The following is a 21991-nucleotide window of genomic DNA, read 5'->3' as shown; positions in this document are numbered from 1 at the left end:
TCATGGCTCTAAAGGTCTTCATGGGTTCAAAAGGTTGCCCCTGCCCTGAGAGGACCATGTGTTTATCCTATAAGAACACTGGATGCAAACACCTGAGCTCACAAGTGCAATAAAAATTCATGACTATAAACATGAGTTAGGCCACTGAGTTATACTTGCCTGTCCTGTTGCCTAATTTCTGGCTAAAGGTGTTAATACTGAAACCATTTAGTGCAACCTCTGATTGGGATGAAAGCATCTGTCCTTAAACCCTCCATCATCATGCACACAAACAGCAAACCACAAGGCATCACTTTAAGCCGGCATGCCTTTGCACCGGGCCGCCTGTCAGCGCGTCACGGCCCGGGCGTGTGTTTCTTTAAGAATGTAAGGTGGGTGAGCCCCTTTTCCTGACGCACGCCTGGTATGCAAACATAAATTTAGCAGCAACGTGTTTGCCGGGGGAACAAAATATCTGGAAGCGACCGAGAAGTGTCATGTCGTCTGCGGCGGTCCTTGGCTGACTTTTCCCTCTTTCTGTCTGTGTGAAGTGGAGCCGGAGCGCAGCGCGGAGAGGACAGCGGACCTCTGTAGTCCCTGAGTGGCTGCACAGACCGGGACAGACGGACGGGGAGCGGGCAATCCCAGCTGTCTCCATACACTTTGAAATCCCGTTGAACTGAATCCGCGTCAGAGATGACAGGGGGCTGCTTGTGGACGACTGGACTGGTCCTTGTCGCTGTATGCGTGGAGGTAAGCTGCGGTGTGCTTTCTTCAAATCAACATTTGATCCAGTCATTTCACGTTTGAGAGGAAGGCGCGCCACTGTGCTTTGAGAGAGATGCGTTGGTGAAGTTGACGCACCACGAAACAGCTGTTATATTTGACCAAAATGAACACAATTCTACTTATCAGTTCATTTCAACTTGTTCAGAAAGAAAAGAGACACCTACTGCTTTCAATCTGACTGTCCTGAAGGGAAAATCACTGTTGGAACCCAGGTGCTTTGGGTTTAAGTGACTTTTTTAATAACATACATACTATAGGCCGATATAATTTATCAAAGAATTTCTCTAATGCTACAGATTTATTCCCGACCTATAATTAGGAATGATTTGCACATAATTATGTTACCTAAATGACCTGTCTTCACAGAAAACTCACTGAAATCGACATTAAAAACTGAATAAATATATATTGGGATTTGATTCGAAGTGTTCATTGGTGCTCCTCTTCCTCCAGTGATGTTGAAGCAGGTCCGAGGCTGCTGCACAATGCATGAGATGAAGATCAGTGTGGTGCTGTCTGCAGTGATAAAATATCTTGTGAAAAGATATCAAGAACTAGCATTAATAAACAGGAACCTGAGAGACAATTTTAATATACTAATCAACTCATATGTGATAAAGTTTGCTGTATAAATGAACTCTGTCGTGTAATTAATACATGACAGCCTTGCAGATTTAATAGAGAGAACATGGGTCACCCTCTGAGAGGTCAAAGCTTATCTGTCGTGCGTTGAACAAACTTCTAAAATCAGTACACTCGGCTTACACTAATCACTTCTGGAATACTTTTCCTCGTTATCTCCCAAAAGCCTGTCATGCACATGCATCATTCATGCAGGCCAGGTTGTGCAAAAGCTGCACAGCAAGAGCCGAGCTTTAAGTGGAGCACAAAGCAGTTGTTTGGCCTGCAGACAGATTTTTCGCTCCCAAACAGAGGGGTGGGATGCCACTGTCAGCATGTTTAAATGACCACAACAGGTGCTAATAGCACTTCAAGGTGATTTGGGCTTTAGACACCCTGGCTGCCATATAGCCCCGCTGAGCAAGTCCACGCTGTAATCAGTGAATAGCTGTGACAGAGGAGCGCTCAAGGCTTTCCAGCTCTTTCCAGGCCACTGTCCAGTGCTGGCCTCATTATGTTACAGTTTAAATACTGGGAAGAAAATCGTGAAATGGCACGTTAATGGACTTACTATGCATATGAGCGTCTGTGTGAAGCTACTTACATAAGAGTACATTTTCATGATTGTCTGAAAGTGTAAATAGCTGTATGCTGTTGGTGCTGTAGAAGGGCGTGTGTCAAATTCTCCCACATTAACAGAACTGTCTGTGTTGAAAGTGCATTATAAATGATTGTAATCGACTCTGTCAGCTGTTCAGTTCAGCGTCGAGAACGTTTGAAGCGATACGCCCTCACATTGATTTCTGTGTTCCAACAAGTGGCGGAGGCTTGATTGTTTTGTGGCTCTGTCACAGAACGAGACTGAATAATGACTCAGTAAGTCTTTTGCACAAGTGTTCATGACAAGCTTCCCATCTGTGCAAGGAGTGACTGTGCAGCATGAGTCAGCACTGGACATTTATCGGTTCACACGCACACCAGAGTGACCCAGTGCTTTGCTTCAGAGACCAGGGATCAACAAGTGCTGCCTCCTGGGGTCTCTGCTGCACGGTGGCCTTTTCTTTTCATCCTCGCTCTTAGGTCAGACTCTCTGTGTTTCTGTTTCAGTGACGAATGAGACTATATTTGTGTGTATGGCTGGTGGAAGTTGTGTGATTTGTGTGTGTGGGCCAAATGGCCTGTGGCTCCAACCCTAAATTGAATAGACCTTCCTTTGTGGGTGACATAATGACATACCTTGAGTGATTCTTGGAGGGTCTTGTTGCTCTCACTCTATTCCCTTGATTTGTGCAGCAAAGTGGAACCTTCCAGAAACAGATTATTCCTTTTTGCTGGATGGGGATTTGAAGGTGGTTGTGTGAACAGGAGGCTGTGCCCTGAAAAGACACTCATGCATCTCTCTGAGCACCAAGGTTAGTGCTCCTAAATAATGATTTGGCACCAGCCGAGGGGAGAGCGCGAAGCAAATCCTTTTTGTATGCTTTAATTTTAGTTCCTTTTGGCATTTGCCTCTCTGCGCCTCTCTTTGCCTTTGTCCTTTTTGTAAAAGTTTAATGTTTCTTAAGTGTTAAATCTTATTTTTTTATTTGTCAGCTGCACCAATCAGTCTTTTTCTCGCCTGCTCCTGATTCCAATACCCAAACTCAGGCATACATAATATCTTTTTCCAAAAGTAAAATCTGTGTTTGTTGCCAATAAGATGTGCATCAGCTTCCCACAGCCCTTTTTAAACATGTAATTAAATGGATTCTGTTCATGCACAGTTTCAAAACAATCTCCCAACAAAAAGTGCACAAAGTGTCTACATTTACAGTTTCTTTTTAAAAAAACTTGCTAGCTTAGTCAAAGTAATTTAGTTTCACAATAATGGTTTTCAACTGCGTCACATTAAAATTCACCTCTTGAGGAGCACAAATAGGAAGTATAGAAATGTCAGCAGCAGCTTTGTGCACATTAACTTACCAGAGGAATAAGAAACTGTATCTCATTTAGATTGGCGACATTTGGCCAATCCACTCAATGAAGTCAGTATCTTTAGTTACAGCGATGTTGAAGGAGAGAGAGAAAATGTTACTAGAAACAAACTGGGTGTATGCTCCGTTTTGAGTTTTGTCCAACACAGATTCAGGTGAATATTGTAGCTTAAAATCTCTTGATATCATTGCTGCAAATGAAACGTATTGCATTAGAAACGGCTGATGGATCCAGCAGAATTTGTTAATGCGCTCAATTGGAGAAACATCTCTTCCAAATAAGTTCTGACATCGCAAACATTAACTCACATTTGTGATCAGCTGTTTCTGCTCCAGTTTCTTGAAGACCTCCATTTTCTCTTGTAGATGGCCAATGCAACTGCTTTTGATTCTTCTTCTTTGAGGTTTATTGGCAAACAGCTGGTGTTGTGTCCGGTTCACCACCTCTACTTCTTCTCCGTGTATTACAGCCATGCATAATGTAGTCTGTGCTGCCAGCTTCTGATGAAACTGTGCTTTGTGTACACTAGTTTATTTGCTCCAAACCAGTTGATGGAAACTCACTCAAAAGTTTGCTTCAGATTCGCTTGACAATTAGTTGGAAACACGGCAACAGATATCTATTGAAGTGGATGAAATGACTCTCCTTTTGGGAGCTACTGGTAAACGACAGGGTTAATGGTTTTTGACATATGATGGGATCAGCTGCCAGACTTCATCACAGTGTATGGCTGCCACACTCACTTCACTACATGCCTTTCTTCTAATTACTCAGCTGGAATTCAAAAGGAAATTGGCCTCAAAAGCAGCAGATTTTGATGTTTATTCAAGGAAATGGTCCCTCTCAGAGTCTTAATGCGGCGAGCAGAGTGTATTGAAGTCCTCAGGATGGGGAAGCTTTGGGGTCTAATGGCAGGATTAAGTGGGGTCAAGGCGTGGAAACGGTCCCAAGTGATCATCCGTCAACAACAACATCTCTTGTTCTCCGAAACACGCTCCTCGGCTTGATTGCTTCATCATAAAGACCACAAACTATCCAATTAGCTTTCATGAGTGCCTTTGTTGTGGACGCAAGTGGAATGGGAAGTGATTTAATTTTGAGAGGGATCGGTCCCACTTGAGGAGTAAAGGAAAGGGCTTCAGAGAACATCTGGCCAGTGATGGATGGATGGAGCAAGTTTTTGGAGTGCGTTAACAAAACCAAGTGTTTTCAGTTACGCTGCAAAAGCCTTCATACTCATCTCATTGTTCCCATCTGGGCTTAATCTGTGGAGTGAGACTGAGGCTTGCTGAGTGTGGAAGTGCTGAAGTGTGTGTGTGTGTGTGTGCGCAACATTACTCTCAATCCGAGGCCAGATTTCACCGGTGCTCATGTTTGCATAAATTGCCAAGGTACCCACAAAATGTTTTTGCTTTTCATGCAGTGCTCTTAGTGTTCCTGGCACAGTAGCACTATTTCCTGCGTGTCCTACTCAGGTGTACCGGGATGCTGCTCTTCCAGTACTGGAAATCAAGAGAGCAGGCATTCATCCCTGTAGAGCCGGGCCAAAAGGAAGTAGCTTCACACCATTCTCAGTGGGCCAATGAAGGAAAAGTCCTGCAGAACAGAACAAGACATGGCAGCTTCTATTGGATGTGGAGTCCCAAAGAAAGTTCAGTTTCAACAGTATTTGCAGTAAAGCAATAGCTGGGCTTAGGTCTTGCAGTCATGTCCAATTTGTATTTGACTCTGAATCCTTCAGTTCAAAGAAACCATTGTAGAAATACAAAATCCCCAGTCAAGAGATTTCACAAATGTGGCATGGCCTGAGAAGAATATATAAAATCAGACCTGGCTAGATGTTCCGGATGATGAGCTTGTCTCTGGTATTGTGTTTTAAAAATGACTGTTTCCATCTTTTTTTTTTTTTTTTTTTTTTTTTGACAATCCCAGTGATGACAGACACTCCGAGTGAAGCAGCAGATAAACGAATCCTGACTGAGTGCTTTTATCTTTAGTTTTGGAACTGCATTGTTAGTGAAATTAATATTTTTTACATCTTGGGAAATACACTTATTCACTTTCTGGCATAGAGTTAGATGAGAAAATTGATGCCACTCTCATGTCTGCATGCTAAATATGAAGCTAGGGCATGGTTAGCTTAGCATAAAGGCTACAGGAGGAAATGGGTATGGATTAAACAAACATGATTTCACAAGTTAATTAGTCAGTTTAGAGGTGCTGGAAGGCAGATTTTTCCTACCCTCTGACAGAGCCAGTCTAGCTGTTTCCCTCTGCTTCTACTCTTTATGCTAAGCTAACTATCTTCTGGCTCTAGGTTCACACTGAGCGTACAGACACAAGAGTGGTATCGATCCTCTCATCGAATTCTCAGCATGAAAGCAAAATAGGCTATCTCCCAAAATGACAAACTGCTTCAGCAACATCAGCAGTTGATTAGCAAACCAGGCCATGTGAAAATTGAAAAGTTGTGTTTCCCCTTCAAAATCTTCTGGAACTTGATAGTGTTGTTTTCCTTTCAATCACTTGATGCCAAGTTCTAATAACATGCTGTGACTGACTGCCCAACGTGGCCCGTGCCAGTAAATGGCATAACTCGCTGGAGTCACGTTGCAGTGTGATGCCAGAGTGTATGCAAGAGGGCATGTTGTGCAGATCGCAATATCAGAAAGCATAATGAGTTTTTTGTGGTTTCATGTGGCTCTGAAGAAATCGCATATGTCTTGCTGTGCCGCACACACGCATAAACTCTGATTTTGTGTCAGGCTGCTGTCACGCACTGATAAAGATCTGCCAGCAGATGGCAACATTACAGCAGAGGGACTTTTTGTGTCCAGTTCAGCAGCGGTGGCCTCTGGAGCTCCCACGCCCATCACAGATTGTCAGCTCTATTGTGATTTTGCAGGTGGCTGCCCTCTGTCCCCTCTCTGTTTCCTCTGGAGCCCCTTGTGAATGTATTTGTTCCTTCTTCTGAGGTTTATTTGTCATTGCCGAGCTTGAAAGCCGAGCCTCTGGCATCCTGTTCCTCTGATGAAACATCTTGGGCTCCATCTGCCCGCGTCCCCTCCATCAGCCTGATTGAACGTTGTTGTTTTATCCAGTTGTGTGTTCCTGGACACCGGCTCAGACTTCATTTGCAGCAGACGGGGCCCTCCGTACATCATCTGGCCTGCACATTTTTCACCCACAGCCAATCTGAAAAGCCCCACAACCTTGCATTCGAGCTCTTCTTCCTCGGCTGGAGCACATGCGTCTGCTGCAGTTCTGTCTGTTCTGTTCTGCCCCGGCCTTGACCTCAGATCCGTCCCAGGGTGGGATTGCAGCGGGAGTGCCGGGGAGTGGTGCTAACGAGAGGGAAGAGGGAGCACTCGGGCCCCTCTTGTGACGCCTAATTAGAGGGGAGGTCAGGTAGGAGGTGTGTGTGTTTGTGTGTGTGTTGAAACAGTACTGGGGAGAATCGTCAAGAGGGAGGAAGACGCCAGATTGGACACTACAGAGGAAAGGAAAGAGGAAAGCAAGAAGGAAGAGGGAAAAGGGTCAAGAATGGTGGAGAAAGAGAGCAACAGGACAAGAGAAAGCATTTGAGGAATGGTCAAGACAATGATTATGCTTTAGCCGTCTAGTAATGGAGTCAAGTTAGAGGACTAAAGGAAAGAGTGCGAGTAAAATGAGGTCATAAGTATTCAAAGACTTGGTGTGTTCATATTAAAAATAATGTGACATACAGGTCAAAGCCAAGACTTTCACCAGATGACACTGAATAACATCCTTGTCAGTGAGCAGGGTGAAATAAAGTACAGTAATGTATAACAAAAGCGTCATAGACGTGGAGAGGCAAAGATAGATGGTGAGTGCCATGTTAGAGGATACAAAGAAATAGTGGGATATTAATGGAGTGATACTGAAGTGGATTCAGGTGAGAGTAAGAGGAGAAGGGGACACACACAGACACAGAAATGTCTGTAGAAATGGAAAAAAAAAAAAAGAGTCATATTGATGGAGTGAGAGTGGAAGAGCTGCGTGAAGCATGTGTGGATTGCAAAAGGCCAAGCAGGAGCAATGCAGAGCAAAGACACCACCGTAAAGTTGGAAGGTAAAACATAAATATTCAACTGTAGCTTCTTGGAGAAAGCAGAGATGCAGTATTTCCAGCCCTACTGACTGGTTGACAGGCATGAAAAACAAATACAAGACCAGTTGCTATCTCTCTCACTGACCTCACTCCTTCTGGAATTGGGAAAAGGAGGCTGCATATGAATGCGATAAAGGTTTTGCATAAGTATGGACAGCTAAATCCAGTGGAAACATGATTGAATGAGGGTCTGCAGCGCTGGTGTCTGACAGGGTCTCCACGGCTGCCTGCGCTGAATGTTTGCAAGGCTAATGATGCTCTCTGGTGTTCTCACATCTGTTTCCCCCTGTGGCCACATGTGCTTTGAGTAAATGCTGGGCCGCCAGGACTAAACACTTGAGAGCCTGATACAAATGATGTGCTATTAGGATTACTATGCACACGCCCACAGAAGCGGACTGATGAGCATGTGATCGTGCATGTAGGTGTGGGAATAGTGTGTGTGGATCTTGGAGTGAATGGGTCTGTGTGGACTTGGGTGTCCACCTTGAAACTGTGGTGATTGTATAGATCTTCTGTGCGCATCCTTATCCATGTGGAGTTCAAATACTGTATGCACCAGGGATTCTCCGAAGCAATGTGTGCACATGCTGCCTGTGCATGCTTGTCATTGGTCATGAGATCTCAAAGTAAGATCACCACCGCTGTCATATCTGTCCACTAAATACTGTCGATGGCTACAGCCAGCAGTCGGTTAGCTTCGCTGAGCATAAAGACTGAAAACCTGCCTCGGTTCACTCCAAAGGTAAAAAAAAACAACCCCTGCCTTCCAGCCGCTCTGAAGCTGATGAATTAACGCGTTACATCAGAACGTGAAGTTGTGGTTTTATGAAGGATTATGTGTGGGACTATTTCCTGGCTGTGAGCGGCGACTTCCTGGAGTCTTTGCTGGCAACCTTAAGGTGACAGCAGGAAAGTAAACACATTTCTTTTCTTAAATGTTTAACTATTCCTTCAGTATCCACAGGAAAAGTAGCAGAAAATGGAAACGCTCAAGCACACGTACGTCACAGTTGCACTTGAGTGCATTATTTGAATAAATGTTGCTTTGTTACTTTTCACCAAAGGTGTGTGTGAGTGTGTGTTTGTCGTCTTGTGACTGCTGTGTGTGTGATGTGACCATTGGACCATTCCCAGGCTGCTCACAGGGATTAGCTAGACGACGGTGCCCTCTGTGAAGTGCACTTCTTTCTCAAACACACACACACTTGCGGGTGAGCAGTGACACAGCACAGATGTAGAGTGGCCGCAGAACAGACTTACTGGCCCCTGTGAAGAGGCTTGGGGTCTCCCCTTTGAGGAAGCCCCTGCCTGGGAAATCTGTGTGGTCTCTGAGCTTGTGTGTGTGTGTGTGTGTGTGTGTGTGTGTGTGTGTGTAAAGTATAAAGTGTTATCTTAAGCATGTTTATGTGTTATTTATCAGAGTGTGAGGTTGTAGGTGGGAGGTCATGGGAAATAAAGGGAGCTTGAAATTACTTGAAAATAAACAGCGATGTCAGGAGATCTGTAAGGAAAAAAAAATCAAAAATATGTTTGATCATTATTATAAACATGCATTCTTGGGTTTAGGTTGTGCATGTGCTTTTGACTATTTGCTCAAACCGAGAAGATTCTGCACGAAGACGCTGCTTTTCGACTCTCGGGGCAGATCTGAACTAAGAGTGAACTTAACCGTAAACTTGAAATGACCTTTATTGAAGCTTTTATGCTTTCAGAAGGCCTGTGCAGTCTTGTTTTTTTGTATGTTGTGCAATGATTGATGTTTGACCTCTGAAAATAATTACCCGTATGAGAAAAATGCGCCCGCAGGTCACAGTTGTTTTCTGTCTTTCGCCTCGCTGATGGCCTTTGTCTCGCCGTGGTGTTGCGTTTGGAGCGCCACTGTGAAATTCTGTCCCAGCATACTTCTGTGTGATGACATCATCCAGACTGGTGTCTCGCTGCGAGCTGTAAAGCAGCCTCCATTGCCCTCAACCTGAATCTGCGTAGTCCGAATCCTGTCAGCACTCCCTCCCTCCGCCCCTGCTGCCTCCCTGATGACAGGTATGCAGCTTGAAAAGTATTTGGCAACCATGACCTGGAAAAGTGCACATTTGACATTGAGCACGTCACTCATCCTTCATTTTCCTCACTCCTCCTTCACATCAGCGCGACGTAATGCGCTTTTAAATGAGGCCTTTTGTGTTGGCCGTACGGTTTCTTCTCTCATCTCCGCGTGATTTGCTTCATAGCTGGAATAGCTGGGATTGTGGTGACCAGGTGGCCTGTGAAGCCACCCAGATGATATGACAGATACTGGATACTCAGCTCAGTATGAAAGATCCCGAGCTGTGTGTTCAGATCATGTCAGCTCACTGCTGAGAGACAGATGGACTGACAGACAGGCGGACAGACTGTGGACTCGCTGAGAGTACGATGCAGGGCAGGTGAAACCAGCTAGCGCACGTCTTGCTCCATGTCGACTGTTCTTGTTAAAGTTATTGACAAGGTCTCTCAACACACTCTGTGAGTGAGAGAAGCCTGGTCGATGACAACTGTTAAAATATGATGCACTAATGAACAGAGAGATACTGAAAAATTAAATTAAAATGGGGAAATTTTCCAATCAAAAAAAGCCTCAAACAACTTCATGGTGTGTCCAGCTAACAGCAAGTGCAATGAAGAAAGGCGGGAAAGCATCATGTTTGAGTTGCTGAAACCAGTGAAAAGTATTTTATTCAAAAACTTAATGAGAAAAAATGTTTAATTTGGAACTGCATTGTTGGAATATGACTTCTGAGCAGAACTAACCAACAATAAACTGCTCAGTATATGGCACCGCCACCCCTTGGGTGTTTGTGTTTTCATTCTTGCTCTAATTTGTCTCTTTGTTTTTGCCTCTTAGTCCCTCTATCTGAACTTTGGTGATTTCTGAGTCAAGACCCAGACTGGAGGATCAGTGAAATCAGTGATTCTTATCCCAGACTTCAAAAAACAACCACATCTCATTTGATAAACCTGCTGACATTTTACGTTACTGCAGGGAAACATCTGTCTCTTCATCTGTCACACTCAATATCTCATACAGTATATCCTCCAGGTGCACGCTACATCGTTTTAACATCACGCTGTGCAAGTGGATGTTGCTAAAACTTGAGGAAATCATGATGTTAAAATGCACAACAAGGTGACATAAGGCCTGAGGTGAACTGAGAGACGTTTAGTTTAATGTTGACCTGTTTTGTTAATGCAGGAGGAGGATGGAATGGAGGAGGGGCTCGCTGAATTTTGACGCAGAGGGAAACAGGGATGTTTTTTTTGACTGACTAACAGGCCGTGTGTGTGAGTATTAGTGCAAAAGAGTGAGCGGAAGCCGTTTGTGTGTTGGTGAGAGATGCGTGCGTGTCAGCGCGAGACGAGTGCGTTAGCTGACGCTGATTGGCAGGAGGGCGCAGCAGGAATGTGTCTGGCTGCAGCTCTGTGCGGGACAGGTACAAACCGCTCCATCATCGCATGAGAGAGTAATCGTTACGGGCAAATCATTACATGATCAGAGGGAACCAAGTCTGTGCCAAATATGCATAGCCCACAATATTTGTTCTTTTTTTAGGGGGGGTACAAGAATAAGGAAGTGATGGAGAGGAAGACAGATCATAATCAGAGGGAAAGAATGTTTGATACTCACAGGACATTCAGTGTTTGGCTTTTAGTCTGCTTAGTCATGTGTTATGTGATTACTTTTCCGTGATGGTTAGAGTAAGGGATCACAGTCTGGAGTTTAGCATTTCCACGTACACATCCTATACCAATTTTAGAGGGTTAGCTTGTTTTGATGGATGGTTAAATCAGTTTGGAGGTGGCAGCCTTTGTTAAAAGACAGGAAATGTGCCTCCCTGTAAGTTGTCTGGTTTACATGTTCATAGCTGCCGTGCTAATATTAGCCACAGCTACATGAGGGGATCACCTGGGGCCAAGTGTATTAAACTATAAGTTTCATTAGTCTTAAAGCAATATCGTCATCTTTACAGATGCCACAAATGTCAAAGAGGTGTTATTAAATAACATTTTTTACAGCAGAATTGCACAACAAATGTAATGTGAGAGAGAAGCAAATGGTTAGTAGACGTCTTTACTCAGGGTTAAACATCTACCCACAGAATGTGATGACTAATGTCCCGATGTTATCTGATCTGCAAACTTCACACACATTTTGTTAGAGAAGAGAGAGAGTCATACTCTGGTGAACTCACTTTATGGCCCATTGATCTGTGTCCCTCAAAAACACATTTCATGTTTATGAATCATGATGATGGTCAAATGGAAGTCATTATGTGCTGCATTTACTACTGTATTTTTCCTCCATGACTGTTAAGTGTCTAGTCAGACACCCGGTGAGTGATTCAGAAAATAATCCTGGCAGTGTTTTGCATATTAGTCTGACATTTATCATACTACAAGTGCATTGGACATGGATTACTTTTATGTTTGAGTCCTGTCGTGTTTTACTTGAACTGCTGCAAAGGCTCTGCAGACTGCAGAGAAGACAAATACGACCATGTATCCAGTAGAGGTGACATAAAGCCTTCATAATACAAACTGGATAATGCAACTGGAATAAATCCCTAAAAATTGGCTTCTTCATTTTCCCATAGCGCACAACATGTTAATCAGGAGCCAAATTCGCGACAGTTGGTCGATCAATCAGCTCAACATTTTGCTTGAGCGCGTTATAGTTCCACCTAAATGTAACTGGCAACAAGCCTTTTCTGCATAACAGGCCTGGAATTTATTGCATTTGCCCAAAGCTAACAAAATGCCAGTCTCTCACCTCATATTGAATGATGCTCACTTGCCCAGTGTTAATATTACAATATGTGGTTGTAATTGCAGTGGCTTAATCTATGATGACAACAAATATTTTTGCAGGGGAAAATTTTCCTTAAAACCAGACTGAGCTTGCAGACCGCTAATTTATACAACAGATGTGGAATTGGGCAATGCTAACAAAACATTTAGGTTTACAGACCACTGTGATACTAACAGACAGCTACCCATGAGTTGCAATGCAATGGAGTAGAGCTGTTCTTTGTTGCATTTTAGAGACTAAAAAAGTAAAAGTGGTAATCAAAGCATGTATAGCAGAGGTATAAAGTCATTGTTTGCATGCAGTGCCAGCTGTTAAGTAACCTGATCTGCTGCTGTGTGCAGGTGTGTAAGGCAGACACACTGCCTCAAGGTGCAGCTGGAGATGTAGGTTCATGTTCAACAATGTGTGCCAAAACTGTCTCGCTTGTCTCGAACTTTTATCTTTTTTTTTTTTTTTTTTTTAAAGTTTTATCTGTGCATCCATGTGTGGGTGTAATGCACCCTTAGGTGATTCTTGCTCCTACACGCCGCTATCATTTGGTTCACTCTGAAAGTAAATATGCAAGTGTGAGCTTACATGTCTATCTTTTCATTTTATTGTCCATATTTTTATCTACTTGACATATTTGATTTATGTCTCCGTTTGTTAGTGCTTATTAAGAAATCCCAACAAGCAGCGTAAAGATAAATTTACATCATAAGTCCCTGTTTCATTTCCTGTTAGTCTTTGTACATGCAGAGCACTGTAGGCTCAGCTCCACAGTGTGGCCTTGCATGCCCACTGGCTGACTCACTTAGCTCTTGCTGAGCCCTGCTCCTGGGTCTGGGGGTTCATCCACAGCCTCTCCCTTTTCCTGGCTCTAACCTACTTCAGCTCCCAGGCTTCCTGCTCCTCATAGGTCAAAATCAGAGAGAGCATAAGGGAGAAAGACAGAGACAGATGACCAATGCATGAACGTGCATAGACCATAGGTGTGCATGCACACCCTACAGGAACGCCATCCTCTAGGTTGCCGCTTCCTCTGCAATGTGGTGCAGAGTGAAGCTGTGGATCAGAGCCACTGAGGGCAAGATGATTTCCTCAACCACAGTGAGAGGAAAAGACAGAGAAATAGAAATGTGGTAGTAGTTTGCACAGAGGTAAGCACATTCTCAAATGTGTTTTTTGTTCCAAAGTGGGTGAGGAGCATTTATGTTTATTTTACACTTGGCCTTCAGTGTATTGAGTGTGTCTTTGTGCAACCATTTTTGTGCACATCAACAAACTTTACAACCTGATTTTACTGTAGGATCTGATTGTACCCCCTGTGTGTATTGAGCTAGTTTCTGACAACGTTTCAAACTGTTGAGATAACTTTGGAAGGACATTTCCGTGCATTTATGTGATGATCCAGGGCAGAGGATGGATTGCTTTTCTTTCCGCTGTACTAATCCAGGTTGTTGCTGAGGCTTGGCCAGTTAATTCCCAGATTTAATAGTGCAAATGAACCCACTAATCACATACACACATGAACAGGACAGCAGAACTCCCATGTGGGTTGGACCTTGTGACTGCCAATCAGTGTTGGATATGTCAAAGGTCACATCGGTCAGACTGTTAGATCCAGCTGTGCAAGTCAAGGGCTTTTACTGTGCATAAGAAGGCAGCTTGGCTCCTGAACCCGCACCGAACTTGCATGCCCCAGCTATATGGATGACGCAAGTGCATCAGGGCAGATCCACCACTTGTGTCTCATTAATAGCCGGCACACCCAGCTGTTGTCATAGTGCTGCTGTGTGCACGACCCTTTGTGCTTCCATCCTCTCTTACTTCATCAGTAACACTTGGTCAACTGCTCTGTGGCAGTAATTATCTTTCCATCGCTCTTAAAGTAACATTTACTCTGGTACCAAGGTCAAGCAATGAAAGTGCAATGCAAATGCAGAAACAATGAACAATATTAAACACACAGTCAGTAAAGTGTGTGCAAAGCATGTAGCAGCACACACAGTAGTGCAGTTCTGAAATAACAGGTTTCTCAGGGTAATAATAGTTTAAAAATTCCAAAACCAGAGCCTGAAAATATCACATGTTGTTGTGCCAAATGCAGTCCTCAGTTTATTAATGTGTTTTTTTTTCATCAGACGGAAAAAAACATTTTATTAGTCTTAGATTTATTGTGCTCCTGATCCAAGAGAATGTGACCACTGAATATGAGTTTTAAATTAGTTTTCACGCCATAAATGGTTTATGTTGTTGATCAAAATGGACAAGAGGAGAGAGAGATGTTAAAATTTAAGAGGAAAATAACCTGCACAGTCGTTTAAAAAATGTACCAAAAGCTCAAGTTGTGCTTTGGGAAATTTGAATGTCTGGTTTGGCAAAAGGTGAGTCCAAAGGTGCAATGGAAGCTAGCTAGCTAGCTACTAATTTGATTCTTGTTAGTTTGGAACTAGTTGTAGTCAGCAAAAACCGTGATCACGAAATTATCGCTCATGACAAGTTCGCTTTTTGTAGTTTTACATGAAGTTTTAGTGGCAGCTGTGTTCTGTAACAGTCTTAGAAATTAATAAAACAACAAGGCCAAAATAGGACAAGCAATGGAACACATTCCCCCACCATCATCACTTTAGCGGGTAACGCTCCGGTCACTCACAACACGCCCCACCGACCCAGCACATGTCTTCACTTCTCTGTCCTTTCCCTGACCCATAATTCCCTTCTTCCTGCCCACCTAACTCTTAAAGATTAACAGAGTGCTCACTACCTGTCCACCTGCTAGAGGCATCACATTTACAGGCACCAGGGTAATCTCAAGGGTCCAGTTGGTTTTCTAATCCTTGGAAACAGAAATGGAGAGCCCGGGCCAAGGGCAGCCTGTTCAGTTTCCAAGGGGATCTGTTATTGGAACTGCCATCGTTCAGCTTGAGAGGCCACCTGTATCAATAGCAGAATTGACTTTGCCAAATGCAACTTATTTGGATACCATGATTTCTTGGCATTGCTGAAATGCTGTGCATTGTCTTTTCGTTTGGAAGAAAGTCCAAGCCATAATCAAGGTATAATCAAGACAAAGAAACAAACAAAAGGGCTGCCTTGTGTGCTGATCTGTGGCAATGAAGGTTTTTGTAGAGGTCGTGCCCTTGTTCCAAAGCACACAGGGGTGTTTGGTAGCAGTACCATATTGCTATAAAGCGGTACTTGAAGTTTTTATTGGTTTCACCCGACTTGAGATATACCCTCTGGATCTCCCTGTCACCTGCATATCTGTAGCCGACGTGAAACCCACAGAATGTTAAGCCATCTCTGTTACCTACGCCAGCAACAATGGAAGGGCTGCTTGGACCACATTTTGAAGGTTTTGGTTGCAGAAGCAATTTTGGAGCTATCAGATTGAAACTCAAGATGCCAGAGCAAGTCAATTCTGTCAGGAATTTCTAAGAGGGGTGTGCGCCTTTTGAAAGCCACTTTCTTAATGTAAGAAAGAAAAAAAGAAACCCTTTCATGGCCAGAGAATCTTTATCACAATGGGGTTGAGGATGCCACTGTTGGGTTTAGCATCTCAAATGACTCTAGTTTTTAAAGTTCTCTGCCTGTAACTCTGAGGTTGTCGGTAACACAGCTTTTCAGGTATTTAGGTGGCCTGAATGTCTTTGATAAGAAGCATAGTATTATATTTCCATAAGTAGATGAGTTGCTATGTTGGGATGTAACACTATTCCATTCATTTTCGAGATACTGTTATCTGTTCTGCTATTGTTTGCAGTCCAAAACTCAATGGACCCGCTGATTTTCAGTTTGTAGGGTCTGGTAGCTGCATCTCCCTCATGCACATTCATAGTGTACTTTTAACTTGAGATTTTCGACTTCTGACCTGTAAGTAACACAAGCTAAACTAAATGATTTATGGGATATCCTCCCGTCTTTGCGTATGTTAGCACTGTAAGTGGAGCATGATCTATCTCTGCAGAACTGTATATTTTTGCAGGATGGAGGGCGCAGAGTGCGCAGATGCACTGCACACTCGTGTCATACCGTAGTGTCCTGACAATAAACTTCGGTTCTGTGCCTCCACTTGTGTAGTTTTTAGCACTGCTGAGAGACAGCTTCAAACCACTTGGATGCTCTTAGGTTTCATGCCATCAGGGGTTTGCTCCTCACTCTGAAAGAATTGCGTTTCTTACACAAACTGAAGCTTCAGCCAGCAAGTTTTAAGAAATGGATCCCTCATCTCGTAGGGCAAAGTTTATCTGCCTTCGCCAGCTAGCCTGTCAAGTTTGTCCTTTTGAGCATGGGAACTGTAGTTGCTCTTACGGGAGGGTATAAATCCAGTAATTTCATAAAGGCAGTTTCTGTCTGCCCTCATAGTTCAAAAGAAAGGCATCGGTAAGGTTTTTAAATGTGTTAAAAAGTGTGGTGATTACACAGGAAAAACTAATGATAGCCAGTCTTCATTTCAGTCCCAGAGTTAAGTGGTGCCCAATGGACGAGGCTTAGCAACATTGTGTGCTATGATAGCAACCAAAAATGATCTTTTTTTTGTATTTTGATGATGCCAGAGCTAGGTCAGTCTGTCCCACCATTGATAAGAATGTCTTGCAACAGCTGAAATGGTATTTTTTCAGTAGGCCCTTCTGTGAGCCTGCTGCCTGACAGGGAGAGGGAGGCGCCCAGTGATTCTTCAGCAGGCTTGTGCTGTATATGTGCCCGGCAGTGCCAAACCCTGCTCCCCGCTGAGATGACCCTGGGCACGCGCTCCAGCTGTGCAAACACAGCCGCATTGCTGAGCATACACTCACGTTCAGCCTCAGCCAAATCCAATTATTTTCCTTGCCTTGATTTTTTCTCGTTTCATTTCAGTAGCGCATATTCAGCCACCTTCCTCAGTACATATGAGCTGCGCTGCCAGGCTGAACAAGGCGGACAAGCGCACCACTGTGGCTTCCCTCTCTTCTATATTTCCCTCGTGTGAACATTCTCCTGCTTGTCAGCTTAATTTCTCAGCCCCTTGCTCATTTTTCTACCCCAAACCTCTGGCGTGACAGTCGGTATCCGTTTTGTTTGAAGGAGAACCACCAAAGTCAACACAGAGGGGATGCGAGCCACTCAATCGTCAGCCAGTCGACACAGACAGCGGGCAAAAAAATGTTTTTGTCAGGAGGGTCCAGCCCATATGAACATAAGCACCCAGCCAGTTATGTTACCTCCAATGACCTGTGGTGATTCAGGTCATCCTAGTAAAGGATAATTCTGCTTTATTACAACTTGTATCTTATTTGTGTAGATTTCTCCATCATTTCTGTCAGTTACTTTGTACTCAACAAGTTAATTGCTCTGGAACACATCAACACATCAACAGAAAAGAAGGACAAAAAACACAAGAAGTCAGAGGTTCAGACTTGTTTTAAATGAACCTTGAGGTTAGTCCAACTTGTCTTGAGGAGCAATCATAGGTGAACTTTCTGGTTCAACTTTGACCTACAGTCTTTCCGTAGTTGTGTGGGCACGCTGTTTTCCTGTGTAGTGAGCCTGAATTAGTAACATTAAGGCTGCGCTCTCTTTTGGTTTTATCTCCAAATGAAGTTGCAAACATTACATTTTATCATCTATTAAAGTTTTTATGGCTAACATTTTAGCAAACATTTGCTTATTTACATGGAGCATTACCAGCATTCATTTCACTAGCTTGCTGCTAACTTTTGTCTGTCTGCCATTTGGTGCCTAGCAAGTAGCTTAAAGAGGGTTTAGCACAGCTTTTTGCTGCTTTAAACGATGCTCTTGAGAGCTGTAAGACTGAACCAGTGTGAAGATGTTGGCAGTAAAGCCAAAACAACGAGCCAAAAGATGCTAAAATGCTCCAAAGAGCTGAGGGGAACCGCAAAGTTGGATGATTATCATCTGTGGGTTCATGAGCAAGTCCTTTCACATTACACACACACTCAATTGATGCATTGTCAATATAAATATACTGATTAGAGCAGCTTGAAGTAATCTGACTGTTGGCTTGTCTGATCTACTTTATTGCAAAGTTGCACAGATGTCAGAAATTACTTTAGTGAGTATACTGTTATCAGGACCAAAAGAAACAATGGGCAAAACTAGATATTAAGAAGTGGTGCTATAAACTGAATTTTCCTTGAAGTTTCCAACTTGCAATGTGGTGTAACTTCCCCTTAATGCTGAATATGTTTCTCAGTCATACAACCATCTGACAGTGCACAGATTCCCATTCGAAATGGCTCACAAGCTGAACTTACAAGTTTGGAAGCTGCAACCACACTCACCTGATGAAGTCATTAAATAGGAGATCAATTTTGTCCAGCTTTGTCTCTTTGTGTGTAGCTGATGTTCATTTGATCTGTTTACCAGTGTCTGCAGAAAAAAAAGCCTCATTCTGGGAGAACAAAGGCAGCAGAAGAAGAAAAGAAAGGACTATCACGTTGCCATCAGCTTGACAAGAAGAGAGGCTGCTCATGCTGCAGACATGCGCTGACATTTTAATGGCTGCAACCTTGATTCTTAGTCTAACTTACTCCTTAAATGTTGGGAAGAGAATATCCCCACAAGTATCTGATTCCAGCAACAAACACACACACACCACATTAGTCAGTGTCTACAGTCTGCCTTTTGCTAGAAGGCAACACATTTTGCATTTACAAATCACACATCACATAACACACATAAATCTGCATTCAAGGCCAAATCCTGAAAGTTCACCAAAAACAGATGAAGTTGGGTGCACAGAGGAGCAACCTTTAATGCAAGAATGCTGAGTAATTCTCCCCACATATTTGGAAACCGCCACTCTGACTGCACTGCTGTTGGGACAAGTTAATTGTTATCTTAACTAACAATAGTTTGTTTGGGAAAGAATTTCTTCAATAGTTTAGGATGAGATCAGCACAGTAACACCCTGACAACTGAATCTTTCCATTTCCGATGAACCGCCGTGTCCTCACCATATATTTAATCTGACCGTGGAGGACAGCAGGAGAAGCTACTTTTGGCTCCGCTGTTGCTTTGGAGCTAAATGATTTTCCTGAGATAACAGAGCGCCTGTCGGCTGGGCCCACAGGGAGCCCTAATGCAAAAACAAACATGTGATATGCTGTCTCTCGCTGTCGCTGGGCCTATATGGGAGTGACCTGCCACGCTTCAAATACAATAAACATATAGAAATTCCTGGAATTTGCACACACGTGCACATGCGAGTAGAAGCTCCAAGGAAAATGTAACAAAATTAAAATGCAACACAAACAAATCTACACAGAAATGTTACTGTCGACACAGGGAGTAAACACTACATAACCACACAGGCAGACTCACACACACACAGGCACATACAGGACATAAAGTTAGACAAACAGGAACCCCTGTAGTGGACTCACACATGGTGTCAGATAAATCTCCCATGGCGTGTTTAAGAGTTCAAATGGCGCCTCCGATCTGTCTCTTTAATACAAAGGGAATGTGGAGAACGAAATGTGCCAACTCTCCCCCCTCACCCACCCAGCACTCCCCCCTGCCTCCCCCTCAAATGCCACTTTGGCTTCGTCCCACATGTCAGGGACGTCATTCATCAAACCGCTCCCTCTCGCCGGCAATTACACAAGCATGACAGGGATGTTTGAATAATTTTTCCTGACGTGCTATCATTGTCACAAGTCCTGGCAATCATCCTCCATTATTGGCGTCAACTACCAAGCTGCAAGACACTCGTCTTCTGCGTGTCTAGCATGCTGAAATGTATTTTTTTAGAGTTCCATAATGAGGATATTCTTGATAGAAGACTGACCTTCACTGAGAGATATTTTTCTGTTCCTCTTAGTTCATAGAGCACCTTATAAGGTTGCTGTCTGTCAATCTTCTGGGATAATTACACCCTCTGGAATCTCTACATATTGACAAGACAATGGATGGCCGGCATTAAGCTGTCACATTATGTTGACTGAGTCATCGTAGACCTGTGGGGAAAACAGTGTTGCCTCTGATCAAGTTCCCCAGGGTGATTGTCATGTTTAGAAGACCCTAGACAAATCACTGGGTTTCCCCACCTCGTCTGTCAGAGCAAAGATGATGATGTGGTTCGTTTGGCTGCAGAAGAATGTCGAGTCAAGTGGGGATGTCTGGAAGCGTCTGCCAGGCCCCTTGTCTTTGTTTTGGATTGTTTTTTTTTTTTTTTAGATTTATCACAATATGACATACATAGATGCATACATACAAGGCACTTTGCAGAGGCTGCACTGCACGGTAAAAAAAACAAAAAAAAAACATCCTCATTAAATAGATCCGGATATAATCATCAGTGGTATGACATAACATAAATGAGAGAAGCCAACACTTAATGTAATAAACTCAATTATAGGTTTACCATCCTAAATGCAGTGGTCTTGTATCATTCTGAGATTACAGAGGATGTTGGCTTGTAAAAATGTGATCAGCAAACAAACCCTCAATGAAAATCCCTCCAGGCCATAATTTGATGATTCGCTTTCTAAAATGTATAAACATGCTTCAGAGCTAAATCTCCAACACTGATTTTAATCAGTTAATAGGAGATACACATGGCTGCAGCTCTTGAGTGTTGAGGGATGTGGCCACTATCATGCACACATTGTAAAGAGAAAGCAATTGAAAGTAAGTTTAGGTCTAAGTAACAGGCAGAAAACTTTTTGGTAAATGTCCAAGATTCTTTCCACTTTGTGCCCAGTGTGCAGCTGGCTTCTAGTAATGCAAAAACAATTGAAGAATGGAGTGTGGATTATGGAGCGGAGGGCTGGGTAGTTAAAGATGCCACGCTACAGGCAGGGCAGCATTTCATGATTTGCCTCGCTGCCAGCCAGATGAGATCAGGACTCGAGAATGCCACAGAATATGGAAATTAAGATTGTTTGATGGTCAGGCAACTCCATAAATGAGGGGCTTAATTTGGGTGCAGGAATGCAGCAGCAATTCAGAGGTAACCACAGACGGCCCTCTGGACAGGACCGGGGCTTTCGTGGCGCATGTTGATTTCGGTGAAAACAGTTTAGGAAAATCTGCGGAGCAAATTTGTTGGCTCTCGCTTTGGTATGAGAATGGGGTCGTCACAGATTGCAGCTTCTCTCTCGATCTCCCATACTAGTGAACAAATCCTTTGCAGTACCTTGCTAAACACCACCAAGGTTGAGTCTCTCTGGCCCTCAGTGATGTGTGGTTGCAATTCAGGCCAGCTGCTCGCCAGGCTCGTTCTTTGTCCATTTCAAAGAAAACATCGATTACTGGATTGGTCTTCTGGGAGGTCTGGCATAGAGGGCTTTGCATGCATTTCATGGGATCCATGTTTGGGACATTGCCACTGTCGGTTCTGCAGGAGCTTACAATGGCATGTTGCATCGAATAAATCGATAAACTAGGAGAAATTACCAGATTTGAGAGTGCTACTTGATTTTTCACCCCCGAAAATAGCACAAAACAGCCAGACTCACTAAAATCCAGAATGTGCTACACCACAGGTCAGTATTCAGCAGAAACATTATTAAACACTTTTCTCTGACATATTGGGAATGTATTCCAAATCAGTGAATGACTTTTATTGCAAAAAAACTGGAATTTCCAACATGTGTTTCAGCAGTGAACAGCAGAAATATTTTCATTTCAGATAACGTTTGTGTTTATTTTTAAAGACTGAT

General features: G+C 43.4%; 1 protein-coding gene across 1 annotated transcript in view; it reads left to right on the top strand.

Moving 5' to 3' along the window:
• Positions 1–460: 460 nt before the first annotated feature.
• The window catches only part of LOC143317321 (ADAMTS-like protein 1), a 75147-nt gene continuing 53616 nt past the window's right edge, over positions 461–21991 (top strand). Inside the window, exon 1 of the mRNA XM_076725422.1 lies at positions 461–732. Within this exon, the coding sequence (XP_076581537.1) occupies positions 676–732 (57 nt within the window). The 5' untranslated portion in view covers positions 461–675. The remainder of the gene's footprint in view (positions 733–21991) is intronic.

Source organism: Chaetodon auriga, chromosome 24 (assembly GCF_051107435.1).
Source record: "Chaetodon auriga isolate fChaAug3 chromosome 24, fChaAug3.hap1, whole genome shotgun sequence".
In the NCBI taxonomy this organism is placed as follows: domain Eukaryota; kingdom Metazoa; phylum Chordata; class Actinopteri; order Chaetodontiformes; family Chaetodontidae; genus Chaetodon; species Chaetodon auriga.
This window is presented reverse-complemented; position numbering and strand designations above follow the sequence as displayed.